The 22,129-nt window shown below is 47.7% G+C and overlaps 1 protein-coding gene across 4 annotated transcripts; it reads left to right on the forward strand.

Moving 5' to 3' along the window:
* The first annotated feature begins 1,125 nt into the window (after nt 1–1,125).
* TEX48 (testis expressed 48) lies at nt 1,126–9,541 on the forward strand. Of its 4 annotated transcripts, none has more exons than XM_032308628.1 (6): nt 1,137–1,156; nt 3,872–3,943; nt 6,441–6,538; nt 6,713–6,832; nt 8,078–8,206; nt 9,196–9,541. In XM_032308628.1, the coding sequence occupies exons 3-6, from the start codon at nt 6,535–6,537 to the stop codon at nt 9,297–9,299; spliced, it is 357 nt and encodes a 118-aa protein (XP_032164519.1). In that variant the 5' UTR covers nt 1,137–1,156; nt 3,872–3,943; nt 6,441–6,534; the 3' UTR covers nt 9,300–9,541. The 4 variants fall into 4 exon arrangements, with proteins under 4 accessions (XP_032164517.1, XP_032164519.1, XP_032164518.1 ...); XM_032308627.1 differs by lacking the exon at nt 1,137–1,156 and adding an exon at nt 2,251–2,287; XM_032308625.1 differs by lacking the exons at nt 1,137–1,156; nt 3,872–3,943 and adding exons at nt 2,264–2,287; nt 6,234–6,283.
* The last annotated feature ends 12,588 nt before the right edge of the window (nt 9,542–22,129 follow it).

Here is a 22,129-nt window from a genome sequence, read left to right on the forward strand (position 1 = left end):
AAGGCCCACATAGTGAGTTTACTGGCCTGCAGTGGACATGGGGTGTGACATTGTTTCAAGTTCCTCTCGTGACTCCAAGTACAGCCTGGGCTGAAAACCACTTGTTTACAGGCATCAAGATCTCCACCAAGTAGTTCTGTGGTTCTCGGTCTTGCTTAAACACAAGAATCACCTGGAAAGTTTTGTAAAAATCCTGAAGCCCGGGTACCATTCCCCATTCCCCCCCAAAAAAACTCTGATTTAGTTAGGTTCCAGGGCATTCTTACATTTCAAAAACACCTCAGCGGGATCTCATCTGCGGCCAGATTTGAGAATCTTCGACACTGTGTCTTAAGAGTACTGCTTTATAAGTGAGGTTCAAAAGGCTGTTTTACCCACCACCCAATACTTACAATGGTAAGGTCATGCCCCCCTCCCACATAAGTCCCTCCCCAATGACCCCATGACTACAGAACTGCATGGAATGGCTTGGCTAGTGTATCAGTGACTTCTGTAAGCATCCAAAGATAGCACTGATGGAGAACGCTTCAACCTAATTTGGCTTCTTCAAATAGTGCCTGGTTGTCCTAAATAAAGGAATCGGAAGAGTGCCCCTTAAGGTGAGAGATTTTGTGAGCACTCAAATACAAAGCGATTCTCCTTTTATCTGGGAAGATGTCGCTTTATTTTTGCACGTATTATTAACAACTATTTCTTGAACGCTTACTATAGCTAGCACCCTGCTAATTGTCTTTTATCTACCTGACCTCACTTCATCCTGAAAGTATACCTAGGACATGTAATCAGCATTATTTCCATTTTGTAGAGTTGAAAGCTGAGAGGTGAAGTCCATTTGCCCAAGGTTAGTACCGAGCAGGTGCACAGAGACAGAAGGTGGACCCACATCTCTTATGTCCTACACTGTTCTGCCCCTCCTGGACCAGCTGTCCTCGAGTTGCTTCCACAGGAGGCTTCTGGACGTCTGTTCCAGTGCCCAGACGGACACCACAGCGGAAAGCATGGCCTCGTGGACAGACGGCGGGACCACTGGAGAGAGGATCCACCGTCCTCCCCTCCTCCCTGATGCTGTGGTCCAGTCAAACCCCTCTGCTCCCAGCATTCCCTGGTTCACTGGCTCTGTGACATCACAGCCTCCTCTCTGCTCTGCCAGCTGCAGGTGAGTCAGCCTCAAAGGCTAGATCTGAGACCAGAAGGGGGTTTTCTGTACTTAAAGGGACAATGTCTCCATCATTCCTGGACTCCTTTGCTATAGGAAGCAGACACTACCCCTAACTTGCCTTGACCCCACCATTTTAGTCTCCGGGTGCCCGTCTCTCTACTTGTGATGAATGAGCCCTAAGTGCTCCTCCATCTCCAGAAGTCTTCCTGTTGGACTTCGTTGGGTCTTTCTAGGTCTGGCCCAAGTGCTATGAGTCACTGGACACCTGAGGCTCCCAGTCAACTGGGCAGAACCCAAGGGCCGTTTTCTTTGGCTCCTGTCTCCATCTAGAGGCGGGCAGTGGTAGTGCGGAAAGCATCGCACCGACCCCACCATGGCTAGCCTCCACACCACCGTGGTCAGCATCAGTATTTAACTTTAAGGTAACTTTTGCAACATACCAGGCAGCTGTGCTAAGCACTTTCCATCGTTAGTTAATCCTCGCAACCACCTTCTAGGGTAAATACGATTATCGTCATCCCCATTGTACAAATTAACAAACTGAGCCTTAAAGGAAGTAAAATTCTTGTAAATTTCATAGCTTAATAAGTAGTAGATCCTCAAGAATTATCCCCCAAAGAATGTGCCTGTAACTGCTACACTACCTTTCTTGAAAGCCTTTCCATTTCTGAAGAAGGCTCAAAAGTCCAAACTTTTTGCTACCGAGACTCAAAGGAGAAAGAGTTTGTGCTCCCCTTCTTTTTCTCATGAAATTGCTGGCTGGAGTAAAAGTATGGAAGGCATTAATGCTAGATTCAAACAAACCCACATTTAAACCCGTGCAGCACTGCTAATAGGGAACGATCTCCAGGCTGTTTGTACCTCTGCGAGCTGCTGTACAGAAAAGAGACCTCCATTCAGTGTGTGAAACAAAAACTGAATTTATTTCCAGTTCAACAAGGGAGAATCAGGCTTTTATAACAAAGTCAAAGCTAATGGTGGTCATACAAGGGATTCCGGGAGATGGAGAGTTGATGTGAGGTGGCATTTCAGAGGCAGGATAGCTTGGGAATGGTGGGAAAGGGTACCTGCCATTGTGTTTCTCATACTTTCAAGAGAATGGTCACCAAGGCAACGTTTCATTAACAGGTGAGTTTAAAATGGGTTTCTGGAGATTAGCTGTTAACCGTGGTTACAGAGCAATCGGTCTTAGGAGAGTGGGAACTTCTTTTTTGTTCTCAGCCAACCTCTTTTGTTCTCCCTCAACCAAAGCTTCACGAGGGACCCTCAGGGACTGTGCACATGTTCAACCACTGTTCTTGAAGACACAGTTTCCCTTTTCCACCAACAGCAATCTGACGTTCAGTCTGAGCATCAGCTAGCCTGATGTCTTTCAGTTTTCTCTCTGAATCTTCTACGGAGCTATATGTTGAGCCAGTGGCCCCAGGAGATCCTTTGGCTCTCTGGACCACAGCCACCAAATGCGGGGTAAACAATATCCATTTAAAAAGCATGGAGTTGGGGTGTCTGGGTGGCTCAGTGGGGTAAAGCCTCTGCCTTTGGCTCAGGTAATGATCCCAGGGTTCTGGGATCAAGCCCCGAGTCAGGCTCTCTACTCAGCAGGGAGCCTGCTTTCCCCTCTCTCTGCCTGCCTCTCTGCCTCCTTGTGATCTCTGCCTGTCAAATAAATAAATAAAATCTTTAAAAAAAAAAAAAAAAAAAAGCATGGAGCACTGGGTGTGATACATAAACAATGAATCCTGGAACACTGAAAAAATAAAGTTTAAATTAAAAAAAAGATAATAATTAAGAGTTTAATTATTGGATTAAATAATGAGATTCATTAAAAGAAGCATCTGGAAGGTGCTCCAGAATCATGATCCAGTTTCCTAGGCATGACCGAGAAAATAAATTTCCAATGATTCCTTGTGTCTGCTTTTGTAGCCAGGTTGCCTTTGTTTGGGGCTTAGAAACCCCACCTGTGGTGTGAATCCAGGTACACCATGAAGGGTTAGCAGAAGTGCATCCCCTCTCTGATCCAACAACAGGTATTCTGTTACCCACGGGAATTTGAGCTAAGGAATTGCAGCTCGTTGGTTGCGCTCCAGGGTTTGGGCTGTCTTATTTGCTATGTCAGCCAGAGTGAGAGAAAAGGAGGACCTTGGGCTGTCCAGCTCCTATGGATGACCCTCTGACCTCAGAAGTCTGGTCCACCCTATCGGTATTTGATAGCCCGGAAGGGTTCCCTTCCTTCCAACACTATGTGAGACGACACAGTCCACTGCGGGTGTTGGGGAGTTGTACACGTGGAATGGTCCAAGTACTCATCACACAGAATAGTCCTGGTTCTGGTTGGCATTGAAGACTGTGCTTTCCACCTAAGAAGCAAATCATGTCAACAAGCAATATTGTCTGTCTATATTTGTCAACAATTCCCCTTGAGAGTTGAGAGGAAGGGTAGGAATGTGTTGAATGCTAAGGTCTCCTCTGAGTGGCATCCCTGGAAAGAGTTCTTCCCACGGCTTTCTGCTCACAGTAAATACAAGGGTCTTTATCAACAGGCTTCACATTCTTTATGGACAGAGGAGTTTTGATTCTGGTTTATTTCAGGAGCCAACTGTTTTCTCCAAGAGGCCATTTCTGGTTAATCTTGGAGGACTCATTGAAGATGATCCTGAGATCTAAGCTGGCATTTCCCATTCCGATCTATTTTATCTAAGTTCCCTATTTTAGGTCTGAGTCTTTCACAAAGAGAGAGGGAAGCCTCCTTCTACTTAAGCTGTTGGTCTGCCCTAGAATTTCTTGGTAAGTGTCTTGAAGTCTATTACATTAAATCTCCCAGTAATTCATCTTGACTTTGTTTGCCATTTTGAATCTTTGCTCAATCTACCCAGAAGAGGAAGCCTTTTTAAATACTTTCATATGGTACATTTCCTATTTTTCTTCCCAAGTCCACTTTTTTGAGTTATGTGTCAGGGGTTTATTTAAATCTTCTGGCCTTTTCCATCCTGCTGCTCCTAAACATGTTTCCCCCTCTCTGAAGGTCAACCATTAAGTGAAGCGATGGGTACAAATATGGTGGTCAAGACGAGTGAGAATAACTAACAGGATCCTGAGTTCAATACAGCTGCTTTCTGTCATTCTGAAATTTGGAATGATTCTTAATCTTTGCCCTCAACTCCTCTGTTACCCAGGGTTTGAATTCAGCCTCTCAGGACCCACCTCCTGGTATAGGGGGGTTTTGAGGGGATAATGTACGATGTTGATTGTTCTTTTCTACAGAAATGAAGGGAATTTATTTAGGCAGTCACGGGAAGGAATAGAAAGTGTAAGTGGGTAGTAACGATAAAGCTGGGTGGAGGGAGAAAAAGATGTAAAGAAAGTAGGTTTCAGAAGGTTTGAGTAGGAGTACTTTTCTTTTTTCTTTCTGAGGCCAGAACATACCAATCAAGGAAGCTCTCTCTACTGAATATTGGTATTTTTGTCTTCTCTTTTTTCTAGAGTCCCTTTGAAATCTCTTATTTTTGATGTTAAAGGTTTGCCATACTGCCCATAATTTCAAGTCACCTGGTGAAATTTTTCCTCTTATTGATATACGCACACACATGAAGGGACATAGAGTAAGAGTGTCTATATGAAGCAGGAGTTTTTCCAAGAAGAGGCAGCAACTTTGGTGTAAATGAGACCATGACAAACAGGAGAGGACACACCACATTTGACCCCAGTTATGCATAGTGGCTTGAATTCCATGCCCTGAGAGAGCCTAGAAGAAGCCATCTGGTCAATAACCTGGAAATCCTCACTCCAGAACATGCACCGAGGAAAGTGACCTTTCATTAATTAAGCTAACAAGAGAGAACAGGGGCTCATGAAGGTTTGTGGGAACCCAAGGCAGAGTTTTAACAATTACTTTATACCCACTGATCACCACCTAACAGACCTCCCACCATTAGTCCTCAGAGCTGATCTGTGGTGAAAGCTTGTCAGACCCATGTTTCCATTCCTTCCTTAGGAAACACTTCCTTCAACATTCAATATATGTGAGGCAATCTGGAACAAAGGAAAATCCCACGAGGCAAGAATTTACATGAAGGAAACTGAAATTAAAGCAAGCAGCAGAATAAACATATTAATGGCAAGGATATTTGCTAAATGGTGCATTTCCAAAACAAAAGAGTTCATTGCCTTATATAAATTTCTATCTGTTTATAAATCCTGAGAAGATACAATAAGTTCATCAAAGAGAGCTCAAGGAAATATCAGAGCTCCAATCGTGTCGAAAAACTCACTTGACAACAAATCCCAAAGACTGTTGGAGATGTGGGCTCACTGGAGGAACTCTTGAGTCCAAGGATCCTGCAAAATGGGGACATTCATATGTGTCTAGTCGGCTGGATGTATCTAGCCACAGTATAGAAATTGTGCTATTGTCAAATAGCATACGTGCCAGAAGTTAAAGATTTTGTATTAATTTAAGAGGTCAAGGGTAAAAGAAGCAAAAGATGTTAGGAGACTATTGGTCTAATTCATGCAAGAGATAATAGTGGCTTGGACCAGGGGAGAGCAGTAGAGAAATTGAGAAGTGAGTGTCCATGAGTGAGGCAGCTCACACAGCGAACTGGGTCTTGTGAGGGACATCCGCCAATACCATAGTAAGAATTTCCTAAAAGGGGATCTAGCCAAAGAAGGGGGAGTGAGAACAGGAAGTATCCAGAGACAAAGGAGTTTGGGAGTAAAACAAGGTTTTATCATTCTGGACCAACAGAACCAGAAAGATCCATGAAGGCACCGTCTAGCCCAACTTCCTCTTCTCCTTGATGAAGCCCCTGAGGCTCAGAGATGCACGCGGATTTGCCCGCAGCCACTCAGCAAGTTAGTGGTGGAACCAGGACCTAAACCTGCAAGACTGAGCTTCATTGCATGTTCTCCTGGAACCTAGACCAGCTGGAATATTCTGGAGCCGATGAAACACATGAAGGGAAGGGAGAAGGGATGGAATGGCCATTGACTTGGCATTTATTGGCATTATTGTGTGCCAAGCACCATGGTGGGGGGGGGGGTGACTTGTCACATATTTAACCCTTTACTTCTGCAGGCAGACTCTTCATTCCCACTTTCCCCATGAGAAGACTGAGGTTCCAGGAGGTTAACAAATCTACCCAAAGAATATGCACCTAGAAATGGGGCAGGGCATGTTTGTGGGTTGCCATAAGCTGGGATTTTGTGGTCAGGGGATTCTACCTAGAGTGTGAACACAGGTAAAGGACCAGCATATTTCATCCACAGTCTTATGTTTATTTAGGAATCCAGGAACTGGGCTCCAAGTCAAGACCAGCTGATTCAACCAAGCGCCCCCTACAGGCAGAGCTGGCAGAGTAAAATTTCAACTCCTCTCCATGGGTGAGAAAATTTTGTAGAGAATGGGGAAAGTCATTCTAAGAGAGGGCAACCTACCCAGAAGGGCGTGGGTCTTGGGAGCGGGGAAGGCTATTCTATCTTGGGAGAGGCTGACCCAGTATGACCCCCATCATGCTGAATTTCCAATGGCCCCCATTCCTTGACCTCCTCCAACAGCCCACCAAAACTTGGCCTCGAAGATCTTCTGCTTATGCTGCAGAGACTGTGAGGAGCCCCATGCCATGGATGACTCCAAGGTCCCCAGCCAAACCCAAGAGCATCAGCCATCGAACTTCAGTGGGTACCAGACAGGAACAACCCACCACCCACCTGACCTCTCTAGACCTCCTGTGTTCCTCCCCTTCTGCTGAGATTCCCTCAAATGTCCTTCAGCTTCTGAGTGCTAATTCCAACCTAAAATCAGATAGGGGCTTCCTAACCCAAACCCTTAAACAACAGGCAGGGAGACCCGTGAGGTGGCGAGGACAGTCCCATTAAGAGATGGAGCCATTCAACAGCAGGAGAGAAATTCTCGTGGCAGATTTTGCCAGAAATCCATCTGGAGGGTCTTTCAGATACTCCCCCTGGAAATTTCACAATAAAAACCCAGAACCTTAAAAATATCAATCCCTTTTTCCAAGACAATAACCATGCTGGTGACTGAGCCCCTATTATGTGCAAGGCACATCTAGGCATTAGGGACCCAGCTGTGATCAGGTAAGTCCCCCCACTGTTTCAGAGTGGATGCAGGAGAACGGCGATATGATTTGATCCCCACAATAACTCTAAGAAGGGGACGTGATTACCCAAAATGGATGTGTCGTTTTGCAGCTCTGAAAACAGGCATAGGAGGGAAGCGATTTGCTGTGGTTATGCATTTGGTAAAGGACGGAGGTATTTGTTACAGGATACAGCTCAATCTTTTGCTTTACTTTTAAGAATTTAGAAGTCTGTATAAAAAAAAAAAAAAGTCTTCTGTACAACCACATTCACCATAACGATATTTATGTAGTGAAAACAACTTAAACATCCCCCCCCCAAAAAAAGGAATATTGGTTAAATGACTCTTGAATTATCTGCAAAAGAGAATATTCTACAACCATTATTTCCTAAAATTTAGTGACCTGAGAAAAATGTTTCTGATACATCGTATATGAAAAAAAGTAGAATGTATACATGACATGTAGGATATAATGGGTTCTGTAAAAGTACGCACGAGAAAAGATGGGAACTGTGATCACATCTGAAGAGATGGGTATTCGGGGCATTTCTATTTCTGCTTCATAGTCTTTGATATTTTGTAGCTTTTCTGTAATATCCATTACAGATATGTACTCACATTTACAAACAGAGAAAAAGGAAAACTTCACGTTTTGGAAAAATTATATATTATTTTGAACCCAGCACATGCGTATGAGAGCAAACACTCAGCAGACCGGGGGAGGGAGACCCAGGTGGCCCCCACCCCATCAGAACCGCACTTTCACCTCCATCACTTCCCCTGACCCTCCCTGCCTAACGGTGTGGAATTATCACCATCAGGCTTGCAGAAGGGGGAGCTGGCCAGCAAGAGTTCCAAGCATGCTAAGGAAGCCTCCGGCTTGCCTTTGGGACAACCTCTGATCCACCCAGAAAAGAAAGCCTCTTCCACCAGCAACAAAGAGTATGAAGGTGAGTCCCAAACAGGGGTCCTAACACAGACCAGGAACCCCCATGGTCCAGATGACTAAGTCCCACGGATATGTGAGCTAAGCCAAAGGGGGCAATAGGAGAGACGGGACCACTCCCACCAGGAAGCTGCAGTCATATTCTGAGACCTGCCTGTCATCTCCTGAGCTAGGAATTACATGAGGTGCTGCAAGTCTGGGAGGAAAGGACACATATCCAGGCTTCTCTTCTAAGCTTGTGTCTGCGCTGGCCACTAGAGGGGAAGTCCCAGGAAGACAGCTGTGCACCCCCAACCCCAGCCAGGTGCATGCCAGAAGATGCTTGTGGGCTAGAGGGTAGTTCAGCAGGGGGCAAAACACCTCAGGGCCATGGAAGAAGGACAGAAGCCCAGTCCAGGAAGAAAAAACAAGTCCACATGGTTGTGCACCAACACTACTTGGGTGACCAGGCTTAGCTTACTAGCACCCTGGGAGGCTGGCCGCTGAGAGTCAAGGACCAGCCCCACGCAGGCATCACAGAATTCTCTAAACAACTACACCTCCCTTGCAAACAGTTTCACAGAAAGTCCAATTGCAATTAAAGGCCAGAGGGGTTTCTCCTGCCCTTGAATCCAAGGTAGGGCCTGGGAGACCCTCGAGCTCCGCCCTCCCTCCTTGTGCCTCCCAACCCCCACAGGGCTCTGTGGAACAGTTTAAAAACCCACCTCCCATTGTATAGAAAAGACTGGGGCCCACAGGGAAAGGGACTTCCCAAAAGTCCATTGGGAAGTAAGGTTGGTGTTAGAAGCATGTTGGGCCCTTGAATACACCAGTGAACCTAGGGACACATGTCCCTATCACAAAGGACTTCTGAGTTCCAGCCTGGGGTCCACATGGCTCACCCAGTATTCCAGAATCTGATTGTGCTCAGGGCTGGAGGTGACCAGGATGGGCCATCCAAGCTCAATGCAAAGGTTCCACCCAGCATCATAATTTCTTCCTTTCTTCTTTTAGAATGGAATACACGTGTGTGCCCAAGAGGTTTTTACAAGAGAAACCTAAACCGCTACTCTCAGGACCACTGGCCATTCCAGCCATGCCACATAGGGAGACCCTGACCATTCTAGTCCGCAGCTCCCAGGCAGGCCTCCAGGACTGCATGCTGCTGGAGGGGCTCCGGGAGGAAGGGGGCGGTGAGCGGGGGCCATGAAGACAGATTCAGAAACTCCCCCAGAGGAGGAGAAGATGTCTGAGCCACCTCTGAGCCACCAGTAAGATTTCCTTCGGCTCCTGAAAAAGCCACTGTGGGGGGAGCTGCTTCCAATTAAAGCCCTTGGTGATATCACGGGACTGTGTCTCCTCCTTCACCCTCCTCACCAGGGAGTAGCTCTTTTCAAAGACCTTACTGTTTTTACATACATGGTCCCATCTAAGCTAAAACAAAACACTTAATCCTTATGGATAGATTTTTTTTCATCTGGAAATTATCTCTTTTTTTAAGATTTTATTTATTAGAAAGAGAGAGAGAGCAGGAGCAGAGGCAGAGAGAGAAGCAGACTCCCCACTGAGCAGGGAGCCCAACAGGGGCTGGATCCGAAGACCCTGGGATCATGACCTGAGCTGAAGACAGACACTTAACCCACTGAGCCACCCAGCCCCCCCCCCCCCCATTTTGAAATCATCTTGAACTTACGGGAAAGTCGCAATAGGGACAAAGAACCCATTTACCTTTTGCCCAGATTTCACAATTGTTTACACCTCCCCCGCTTGCTCTAGCCTGTCTTTTCTCTCTTCCTGTTAGTTTTTTCTGCACTACGTGACAGCGAGTGGTGCACATCAGATTCCACCACCTCCGAATACTACAGTGTGCATTTCCTAAGAACAACGATATTCCCTTACATAACTTCAGGACAGTTCTCGAAAACATGAAATTCAACACTGATATACTATTATCATCAATTGCCCCCCAATGTCTTCCAGCTGCTTTGATACTCAGTACAGGATTGAACCCAATATTATGAGTCCCATGTCATCATGTCCCCTCCGTGTTTTCTAATCTGGAACAATTCTGTTCTCCACGAGTTCCCCATTTCTGAAGCACACAGACATGATTGTCTTATAAAGCATTCCTCAATTTGTGTTTGACATACCAGTTTTGCCTGTGTGGCAGGAAGGTCACAGAAGGGACACTGCATCCTATCAGGAGACACATGGTGGAGGTAGGTCCTGCCACTGGTGACATTAACTAGATCCCTTGTTTAAGGTGGTTTTTGCTGCCAGCCTTTTCCACGGCAAATGACTGTCTTTCCCTTTGGAATGAATGTGTCATTTGGGGAAAGATTCTGTGAATCTCCCATTGCTCATTAAACTTTCGCTCACTAGTTTAAGTGTCTAGAACACCACCACCACCACCACCCCGCCGAGAAGAACGTGCCCAGCTAGCATACTATTCTAGGATAGATAAGAGATGCATGAGGCAGGACCACCGAGCCAATCTGCTGGGCATGGTGGAGATCACGGCATTGCGGACAGAGGGCAGGACCACTGGAGAGAGGAGCCACTGTCCTCCCCTCCTCCCTGATGCTGTGGTCCAGTCAAACCCCTCTGCTCCCAGCATTCCCTGGTTCACTGGCTCTGTGACATCACAGCCTCCTCTCTGCTCTGCCAGCTGCAGGTGAGTCAGCCTCAAAGGTTAGATCTAAGACCAGAAGGGGGTATTTTTGTACTTAAAGAGACAATGTCTCCATCACTCCTGGAAGCAGACACTACCCCTAAATTGCCTTGACCTCACGGTTTGTCTCTGAACCCCAGCCTCCCCACTTGTGCTGAATGAGCCCTAGGGACTCCTCCAACTCCAGAAGCCTTCCTGTTGGACCTTGTTGGGTCTTTCTAGGTCTGGCCCAAGTGCTATGAGTCACTGGACACCTGAGGTTCACAGTCCACTGGGCATAACCCAAAGGCCTTTTTCTCTGGCTCCTGTCTCCATCTAGAGGCGTGTAGTGGTAGTGCAAGCAACATCGTAGCCACCCGCCCCCAGCCTGTATCTCTCCTACATCATCCCCGGCCATTATGAAACACTTAACCACGTGCCAGACACTGAGCTCAGCTCGTCACACCTTTACACCACCCAATCCTCACACAACATTCTGGAGTAGGTTTTACCATCCCCATTTTACAGATAGGAAAGCTGAGGTTCAAGGAGGTTAAATTGCTGTAAATGACCCAGCAAGGTGAGGCAAGAATTACATTCCAACTTATCTCAGTAATAAAATGTACGCTCTTAACTGCTACACCGCTCTGCTGAGCTTCAGGGGAGCCTTTCCCCTTAAAAGCCTCCTGCCATCAACTCTCCAGGAAGGAGATGGTATTTCTGAACATCTCTCTGCCCCTGGAAATGCCAAGGTGAGGCCCTGGACCACAGAGCCTCGGGAACCAGACAAAACTACGTTAAAATCCCAGTTGCTCCTCTTGGCTGTGAGACCCGACAGGCACTTTCATGGGGCTTCGTTCCACCATCTGAAAAGGTAAATGAGCTCAGAGATGTCGAAGGACCTGCTCAAGAAGCACAGTGAGGGTCAGTGTCCGGGATCCTGTGGCTCTTCCTCCCGCCCTGTTAACTTCCCACCGGGGACAATGAGGTCAGTACAGAATCAGGATGTTTCTATCCATTTCTACGAGCAGGGAGTACAACGTCTGTTCGTGGAAGGGACAGTAGGGGTAATGGTGTGTCTATCGTCCAGCAGTCAGAGAGGGCTTGCATGTGGACTCCGGTCACACTGAGAGAGAACTCACTCCGTGCAAAGCCCTGTGCTTGGTGCTGGGATGCAAAGGTGAATTGGATGCATCCCTGCACCCCCCCCCACACCAGAGAGCGAGAATCTCTCGTTCATGTTCACTGCCATGTCCTTCACCTAGTGCCTGGCACCAGTTGTCAACAAATACATGCAGGACAAGTTTTAGATTAGAGTCTAGACTCTCACAACTAAGCAGCTAGTGAAAACAGCTTCCAGTCAACAAATATTGATTGAACACCTGCTATGCGCTTATGCAAAGACAGACAATGGCCATGACCCACAGAAGCCCGGGGATCTGTGGGAACACAAGAGAGGCCCCTAATCCCTCCTGGCTGGAAGAGATGGCTTCCAGGAGGGAGCAGCCCCTGAGCTGAGTCTCCAGGGGAAGAGTGAGGGAGTAAAAACACGGAGGTGGAACAGCTTGTGCAAAGGCACAGTGGTGACACACTGAGAGCACGTTCAAGGCGCTGCCGGAAGCACCTACCGCTGGAGGCCCAGGAGCCAGGCTGGGAGAGAATGAGGCTGGCAGAGCTGGCAGGGCCAGACCACAAAGTAGTTTCAAGTAGTAGAATAGGGGAGCCCGTGAGGGACGGAGGCTGAGGATGATGATGTGGGATTGGCACAGGAGATAGATCGGCTTGTAGGTGAGCCAGGGGCCAGCAGGGAAGCTGTGTCATGGGGGTCCCCGCCAGGGCAGGGGGCGGAGGTTGGCAGACAATGGAGGAGATATTCATGAGGTAGGGTCACAATGCCTTGATGAATGACTGAATGTGGAAGGAAGGGGAGGCAGGGGCCAGTGCGGTGGGGGGGGGGGGGGGTCCCCTTTTCTGACTCCACACAAAGCGAATAGTGGGACCTGATCCCCAAACAGGGGACATGGGAGGGAAAGAAAGAGTTTATTTAGGGGAATAAGTAGGGAGAAATAAATAGGAGAGATAGGCCTAAATAGGGGGAGAAGTCCTCACGAGAAAAGGTGACTTCTACTCCAGGCCTTGGAGGAGGGGAGGGATGAGTTCTGTGGATCTCCAGGGAAGGGCATCCCAGGCCAAAGGTGCAGCTGGGACAGAAGGAAGGGGTGGGTGAAGGTAGCGCTGGGATTATAGATTTTTTTCAGGGGAGGATCAGAGAAAGGCTTCGACTTTGATTCTATGATCTGCCACGGGGAGACTTCGAGCAGAGGTGAGACATGACGTGACTTACATCCTAAGAGAATACTGCCATGCTGACACTAATGAAGACCAGGGCAGAAGAAGCGGGGACACCAGTCAGGAGGCCATTGCAATGACCCAGGTGAGACAGGGTGGTGGCCGGGAGAGGTGCGAAGTCAGTGCCCAAGGGGGAGGCCCTGGAATGAACCCAACATGCAGGGAGTAAATACAGCCTCCATGATGGAAATTCCCTGGAGTGGGTCTTTGGCTATAGGGAAAGAAAGATGAGAACAGGAGAGGACCAGAAGACTAGAAGAGAGAAAGAAGTTTGGGAATAAGACAAGGATGTACAACTTTGGGTCATCAGAGCTTGGAGGTATCCTTGGAGAAATGGTGCAGCCCAACCACTGCTTGTTAGATGGGTGCCTAGGCCCAGAGATAGACATGGATAAGCCCAAAGCCACATAGCAAATTAGTGGCAGAGCCGGGACTTGAACCAGCAAGATTGAGCTGTGTTATCAGCTGATCTGCTGATTCAACAAGGCACCCCTACAAGTAAAGACTGGCAGGGTCAAGGCTCCAACTCCTTTCTATGGGTAAGACAACTGTGGACAGGAGAGGGAGGCCTGGTCAGACATAGGTGGGCCTGCACATAGCAGCCCCAGGGAGCTACAGGAGGTTTGGGAGGGGAAGGGGCTTGATACCTTGGGAGAGGCTGACCCTGTATGACCCAGTGCTTAAATAACAATGGGCTTCTGGGACTGGGGCTACAGAGCCAGACGCCGCAATGCCCTTTCCTCTTCCCACAGCCCATCAAGACATGGCGTCAAAGATCTTCTGTTGTTGCTGCCAGACCAGCGAGGAGTCCTCTGCTACTATTGTCTCACATAGTACAAGAATATCCCAGCAGCCTCAGCCACGGACCTTCAGTAGGTCCTGGGAGGGGACATGTGGTAGCGGGCGAGGACACCGGACTTCCCTCACGGGGCTTCGGTCTCCCCAACCACCCCCTGCTGGGACACATCAGATTTCTTTCAGTCGTTGAGGGGTGTGGGACTTGTTACCCAAGCCCATAGCAGAGAAGCCTAATGATTATTTATTAGATATGAGATACTACTTAAGCCCACTGGTGTTGGTCCTACACACTAGTTAAATTGAACTAGCTGAACTTGAGCATGTCACTGACCCTCTCTCTCTCTGACCTTCAGCACCCTTCTTTACAAACTGGGGAGAATGAGAGTACATTTCCTACCTTTCAGGCTGTTGAGAGGACCAGATGAGCCAACCTATAGACGTGCCTAGAATATGGCCCCACAAGGAGAAGGCACTCCACAGACGCCGACTGGCTATGTTCTGGGCAGGTCCAGCGAGGCTCTGCGAATGTAACAAGTAACCACAAAATCTCGCTCGCTCAACCCAACTTGGGGTGTTTTTAGCTCCAGCAAGCAGAACTTCTTTTTTTTTTTTTTCTTTTTTAAAGCCATCCATAACTTGAGCAGTCCCCACGTGGGATGTGACCCAGACTGTTCATCCACCCGTAACCCAAAGCTTTTACCGAGGATCAACCTTTTCCTTCCCCCTTTCAGATCTGAACACAAATCCTCGCAAGAATGGTCTCCAAAAGAGAGACGTACACCATCCCACCAACAAGTGGATGCTGAAAGCGTGCAATCTCAGGAGACCCTGACATTTCTAGAAGGCGGCCCCCCTGCTGTGCGGCTGCCTGAGCGGCTCCTCCAGGAGGATGAGTGCGGTGAGCAGGAGCTATGAAGATGGATTCGGAAACTCCCCTGGAGGAGAAGACATCTGAGCCACCCCTGGGCCACCACCGCGAGTCACTGCAGCCACTGCGTGAGGAGCTGCGTCCAATTAAAATCTCTCGTTGCATCGCAGGACTGTGTCCCTCCTTTCCCTTCCCCCAGCCCTGCTTCTGAGATTCTTTTGAATGTGGAGCAATTAGAACCAGGTATCTCTTGTAAAAGAAATGTGGTCTAATCATTCTCAAACGCTCTCAGTCACTCCTAACCAACCCAGCAAGGAGGTGCTTAGGAGAGGCCGGGGAGAGCTAACAGGTGGCTCTAAATGGACACTGTAATACATTTTGAGAGCTTGAGGGCACCACTGTCATCTGCTATGTGACTCCACTTGGTGCTCAGAGCCGTAGTGAACAGTGGGGCAGGTTGTGCACAACTCTGTTACCGACCAACAGCCCCGGAGCGATGCATCGCTGGTGCAGAGCGACCAAGATGTTTGAGGAAACGCAGAGCACGCAAACACGAGTCACATGTCGGCAACCCCACGTGGCTCCGACTTCAGCCAGTGAACTGGCACAGAAGCGTATCACCTCCACCTAACAGGACAATCGGGGGGAGCAAATGAATGGGCAGCATGTGGCAACCAACTTGGGGTTTGGGGGAAGGTTTCCTGGAAGAGATGGCTGCTTGAGTTTTCTGAGCGTTGAAAGCAAGCAAACAGGAGGGGAGATGGTATTCCAGAAGTGGGGAACAAAATCAATGATGTTGGAGAACAGAGGCAGAACGTGGTAAGGTGTGAGGGTAGCCACCTTCCATGTTTGGAATGACCCGAGTAAAAGCCTGAGCCAGGGTGGGTTGGGAGGAAAGCGGGGCAGGGGCTCATTAAAAGCTCCCTGGGAAGGAGGTCAGACCCTCTCCTGAACATGATGGGGGCACCAGAGATGAACAAAATGACATAGCCCTAGTTCTGATTTTTGCAATATGGACATGGTGAGCTGTTAAGAAGAGAGCTTCTCTGACTAGCTCTCCCTGGGCTGGCCCCCACTTCAGAGAAGAAAGAAAGAAAATGCTGTCTTATGCCCTAGCACTGCGGACGAAAATGCACGCCTACAATGGAAAGCCCTTCCTGGCTGCAATTTAAAGGACAGAGATCTGAAGGAGCATGTAAAGTCTGCCATGTCACTGCTTCTTCCAAGTGTTTATAAATATCCACTCCCCGAGCATGATAACCCAACAAGGTTAGCACGAATAGGGCGCTGGTTTTACAGACTAGGAAACCGAGACACGAAGAGCTTACAGAAGTCTCTGAAGGTTACACTAAAAGCAGTGGCACAGCTGAACCTCGAACCCAGGAAGCCTGATTCTGGCGTTGACCCTCTGAGCCAGTTATGCTGCCCTTTACAGTGACGGGGGAGAGACATCCAGGCATTTCTCTTGGCTCCCAAACGGACTATTGACATTGCCTGCTCTTCGAATAGAGAGCTGGGCCCTGGAGATCTTTTTCCTTTGGCAACTGGTGCAACGTTAAGCTTTGTCAGTAGGAGGCACTGGAGACACTGGAGGAAGAAGGGCTTTCCCTCCTGGTTCTGGTGCTCATCTTAGCCCGCTCCTGCAGCCCACACTGTGCCTCCAGTCATGTGGTCTTGGTTGTACGTGTGGCTTCCCGAGCACCCAGTTCCTGCTGTGCAGAAGGTTCTCCAACTTCAGGCTCCTGCAGTGAAGACAACTTTCCAGCACCCAGATCCTGCATGGTGGTAAGTAGTGCTTAGCAGGTCAACACCTTCTCCCAGTGCCCACCAACAAACTGGGAAGTCCCTCCTCCTCTCTGTGATAGCTTTCCCTGGCCCCTTTAAGTGTAGATTTCTAGAACATTCTATCAACTCAGCAACTCACAGTTTTCTGTGCACCCAGGAAGCCACAGTTATGTCCTTCCCAACAAGGTCCAGATTTCAGCTGGGGACGGGGTGTGGAGGGCTCTCCCTTCAGGGTTGTTTCCACCCAAAAGGGGGGTGGGGGGTTGCCTAGCTGTTCCTCCCACATGCGCTTCTATATTCTTTGGCATCTCTTGACTTCTTACCTACCCATCTATTATTCAACTTCCCTGTTATACTTAATCATTCTTTCTAGAGAACTTCCCATATTCAAATGACCATGTAGTTTTTGCCTTCTGATTGGACCCCAACTGCCACAAACACCTCAGGAGAGGAGGCCAGGGCAGCCAGCCAGTGACATGGCCTGAACTAGGCCAGCAGCCCCGGGATGGAGAGGAGAGTCCTGAGTTACTGTCAATTTCTCAGGCAAAGCTGGCCATTTCCTAACTCAGAGCCACACAGAGAAGAAGATTCTGGGAAAGGAGGTTCTGGACTTTTTCTGCCACCCAGAGAACTGAGATGGGAGGTGGGCTTAAGACCAAGTTGAAAGCACACGGAAGATCATTTCATCCTGACCTAGGTCAAGCTGTAGGAGCCTATGGGATGTCTAGGGGGCCACCACCGGAAGGAGGCTGGAAATACATAGCCAGAAAGGATAAAAGAACAATGGCGGAAGGAAGCAGGAGGGCTTGCGAACTGTGTGTGAGTAATCAGTTCACTAGGCTGGAGCTCCTGTTCCACTGGGGGAGACTCCCCAGGAGCATCAGTCGGGTGGAAAGTATGCTCCCCTGGGGCCTCTTTTTCCCTGGTCCTCTTCTGCTGCTAGTTGTCGCACTGCGCACCCAGGACCCACCCTCTGAAGCAGATTCTTATCCTATCTGTTCCTCCCCACCTGCCATGCCAGGGGCTCATCCTCTTTCCCCAGGGAGCCACCAAAGCACTTCCTGCTTTGATCATTTAGAAGGTCTCCCCAGAGGGATGAGAAGGGGCTCACATCTTAGGGGCTTGTCAGAGGGTTCTTGGCCTCAGGGTGATCTCTTTCTTTGAAAGATTTTCAAATAATAACATAAAAATAATAACAGAACCCACAGCTGGATTTGACCTCTGACTGTGGCAGACTAGCTTGTATCAGACCAAGCCTCCTGCTGAGAGCAGCTTAAAAAGCTGTAGTTTGTGGGTTTGGTTGTTGTGGGGGTTTTTTGAGTTTTCTTACATCTGTTTGAATGCATCAGAGAGCTCCCAGTGCAGTGAGGAGTTGGACCAACGTCCTGGAGAGAAAGGAAGTACAGAGGGAAGAAATACACACTGAGTGTCCTGACCTCCTGGAGGCACCTGCCAATTCCTAAGCAGAGCCTAAGAGGCTGAAAAGCTGGGATGAACCTTCAGCAGACTCATAGATTGGGGTAACCAAAATTGGAGGTTGAAGGCTCACCCGGCAGAAAGAATTCACTCTAAAGGAGAAGTCCTGGTTATAAAAGTTTAAAGAACAAACAAACAAGGAAGAAAACAGATTTTCAGTTAAAATCCCTGAAGGGGAAGTCAGGGCTATCCAGAAATAGACCAGGCCTTACTAAGACTGAAACCCGGAGTCAAATCTACCCCAGCCCTACTTTTCTCAGAAGCAAAAGTAAATCCACTCTAAAAGAATACCCAAAGTCTTGTGTATTTCTTCAAATCGTTCAGTTTTTAAAGAGTCTAGCACTCAATCAAAAGATACCAAGAACACCATAAGATAAGAAAAGACGGGGGTGCCTGGGTGGCTCCGTGGGTTAAGCTTCTGCCTTGGGCTCAGGTCATGATCTCAAGGTCCTGGGATCGAGCCCCGCATCGGACTCTTTGCTCAGCAGGAAGCCTACTTCCCCCTCTCTCTCTCTCTGCCTTCCTCTCTGCCTACTTGTGATCTCTGTCTGTCAAATAAATAAAATCTTTAAAAAAAAAAAAGAAAAGAAAAGACCAATTACCTAAAAAGCAAATGAAACACCTTTCACCGAAGAACCAGAAACTGGAGTCAGCAAACATCCACTTTAGCATATTGAAGAAAGGGGCACCTGGGTGGCTCAGTCAGTTAAGCATCTGCCTTTGGCTCAGATCACGATCCCAGGGTCCTAGGATCAAGCCCCACATTGGGCTCTCTGCTCAGTGCAGAACCTGCTCTTCCCTTCTAACTCCCCCATGCTTGCGTTCCCTCTCTCCCTCTCTCTCTCATAAATAAATAAAATCTTTTGAAAAGTAACTAACTAAATAAATAACATATGGAAGAGAATAGGTGACAAGATGGGTAATTTCCTCCGAACACTGTAACCTGTATTAAAAAGTCAATTAAACATTTTAGGACTGGATCCCAGGCAAGCTGAAATGAATCCAACTGAAAGGCTTAACAACCGATGGTAACACAAAGGAGGGCAGGAGGAATGAGGTAGAGAGTACCACTAGAAAACGTTCAGACTGAAAAAAAAAGAAAAAAGAAAAAAAGCCAATGTTCAGGCTGAATCACAAAGAACCAAAAGCATGGGAAACACCAAGAGCCATTGAGATTTAGAGAAAAGGTGTCAGACACATGGCAGGAGAGATGAGAGAGAGGAGGTCAAAGCTACAACAGAAGAAGCCAGGTCAGGAATTCCAGATGCCTGGGGAGCCCCAGCAGGAGAGAGAAAAAGGAAGCTACGTCTGAGTGCAGGTAACACCCCTGCCCAGGCCCCCAGCAGACAGCAGATCTGAACAGCCATGGACAGAGAGCTAAGTTTGCAAATGCAAACAAGGAAAGCCAGGGACATCTTCCAAAGTTGGTGTGGTTGTGGGGCTTTTTTCACATCTTCCAAAGTTTTAAAGAAAATAGCGTAGTGCCCTAGAATTCTTGAGGCACCATGAGTATGTTTCAAAATTCAAGACAAAACAGAGGCTTTCTGGCAAACAGAAACTCCACCTGTCACCCGAGGATCTGTTCTGGAAGAAAAATGCCAAAGGTAGTTCTAAATGTATGCAGTGCTCTCCTGGACTAAAGAAAAATTCCAAAAGTAGCTCCGGGAAAAGGAGGAGTCATGGATACATGTGTGGAAATGCAGAAAGACACAAAGTAAGAAAAAGGTAACATAAAGAGTAATGAAAAGTAAACACAGAGATAAATCTAAATGAGTGTTGGCTATGAGCTAAGTAATAATGTCTGTAGTGGTGTCAGACAGAGAACTGAGGGGCGCCTGGGTGGCTCAGTCCGGTAAGCATCTGCCTTCAGTTCAGGTCAGGATCCTGGGGTCCCAGAGTTGAGCGCCGCATTGGCTTCCCCCCTCCCACCCGCTTGCGCTCCCCCTCTCTTGCTCTCTTTCTCAAATAAATCTTTTTTTTAAAGAAAGAAATATCTTTTTTTTAAAAGATTTTATTTATTTATTTGACAGACCAATATCATAAGTAGGCAGAGAGGCAGGCAGAGAGAGAAGGGGAAGCTGTCTCCCTGTCGAGCAGAGAGCCCGATGCAGGGCTCCATCCCAGGATCCTGAGATCATGACCTGAGCCGAAGGCAGAGGCTTTAACCCACTGAGCCACCCAGGCGCCCCTCAAATAAATAAATAAAATCTTTAAAAAAAAAAAAAGGCAGAGAATTGATTCTTTTTAATCCCACATGTCCACAGGAGGGGCACCTTAACTACAAAAACACAGATAAATTCAAAGTAAAAGATGCACAAATATATACTGTGTAATCTCTAATCCAAAGAAAGCTCATGTGTCAGACAGAGTAGATTTTAAGGCAATAATCTAATCAAGATAAGGAGGGACACTGTATAAAGGCAAAAGGGACAACCCACTGGGAAGTTCTAACAATTCTACATTCGTCTGCATGTGACAACAGAGCGAGACTTATCGGAAGTGAACTAAGAAATATGTTCACCCAAAAACATATACATAATTGTTCACAGCAGCATTATTCACAGAAGCCAAAAAGTAGCAACAACCCAGCTGAAGAAGGATAAACAAAATGGGATATAGCCATGTAATGGAATATTATTCAGGAATAATAAGGGATTAATCATTAACCATAAGGAATAATGACACATGCTATAACATGGAGGGATCTTGAAAATATCATTACTGCTAAAAAAAAAAAAAAAAAAAAAAGGCTGACACAAGAGGACATAAAGGTGTGATTTCATTTATAGGAAATGTCCATAAGGAGAAAATCCAGAGACAGAAAACAGATCAGTGGTTATCAGGGAGAAGGGATACGGACGGGGAATGCCTACTAATGGGTATGGGCTTTGGCGGGGGGGAGGGGCAAGGAAGGTGATGAAAATGTTCTAGAATTAAATAGTTGTGATGGTCAGGCAATCCTGTGAATATACTGAAAACCAATGAACTGCATACTTTAAAATGGCGAGTTCTGGAGGGCGCCTGGGTGGCTCAGTTAAGTGTCAGACTCTTGGTCTGGGCTCAGCTGGTGATCTCAGCGTGATGACATCAAGCCCTGCACTGGGTGCTCGTTTGGCATGGAGTCTGCTTGGGATTCTTTTCCTCTGCCCCTCCCCTCACTTATGTGTGTGCTCATTCTCTCTCTCTCCTGGAATAAATAAATAGATATTTAAAAGAGTGATTTTTAGGGGCGCCTGGGTGGCTCAGTGACCTGGCCTTCAGCTCAGGTCATGATCTCAGGGTCCTGGGATCAAGCCCCACATCGGGCTCTCTGCTCAGGAGGGAGCCTTCTTCCTCCTCTCTGTCTGCCTGCCTCTCTGCCTGCTCATGATCTCCGTCAAATAAATAAATAAAATCTTTTTTTTTAAGATATTTTTTATTCATTTGACACAGAGAGAGAGGACACAAGTAGGCAGAGAGGCAGGCAGAGAGAGGAGGAAGCAGGCTCCCTGCTGAGCAGAGAGCCCGATGCGGGGCTCGATCCCAGGACCCCGGGATCATGACCTGAGCGGAAGGCAGAGGCTTTAACCCACTGAGCCACCCAGGTGCCCCAAAATCTTTTTTTTTAAGTGATTTTTATGCTGGAATTATATCTCCATTTTTTTTTTTAAACAATGTAATAAAAACAATGTGTCAGAAGTAAAAGGCAAACAATGTACCATTATACTTGGAGATTTCCCTCCCCCAGTCACCGAAAGAACAAGCACACCGGAATGGGAAAGGACACAGAGCTGAACAACGCAGGTCTGAGCCTGCTCTGGCAGACACGGGGAGCCAAGAGCATGAAGCAGCGGCAGGGAAACATGATCGCTGACGGAGCCCTGACTTGCAACCACACTACGGACCAGACCTTGTACTTCCCAAGCAACACCTGGGTTAATCCCTCTGTTCTCACACCCTCCCTTACCGATGAGGAGATGGAGGAACGGGAGGATTCGAGACGGTGGGCAGGTGGCCCGAAGTCGTCAGCTTGCTGCTACACT

Source organism: Mustela erminea, chromosome 12 (genome assembly GCF_009829155.1).
Source record: "Mustela erminea isolate mMusErm1 chromosome 12, mMusErm1.Pri, whole genome shotgun sequence".
Lineage (NCBI taxonomy): Eukaryota > Metazoa > Chordata > Mammalia > Carnivora > Mustelidae > Mustela > Mustela erminea.

Coding starts and splice junctions, on each gene's coding strand:
- TEX48 (XM_032308626.1), top strand. Junction 6,833..8,077: donor GCATCAGCCATCGAACTTCA/GTGGGTACCAGA, acceptor TATCACCATCAG/GCTTGCAGAAGGGGGAGCTG. Junction 8,207..9,195: donor CAGCAACAAAGAGTATGAAG/GTGAGTCCCAAA, acceptor TTCTTCTTTTAG/AATGGAATACACGTGTGTGC.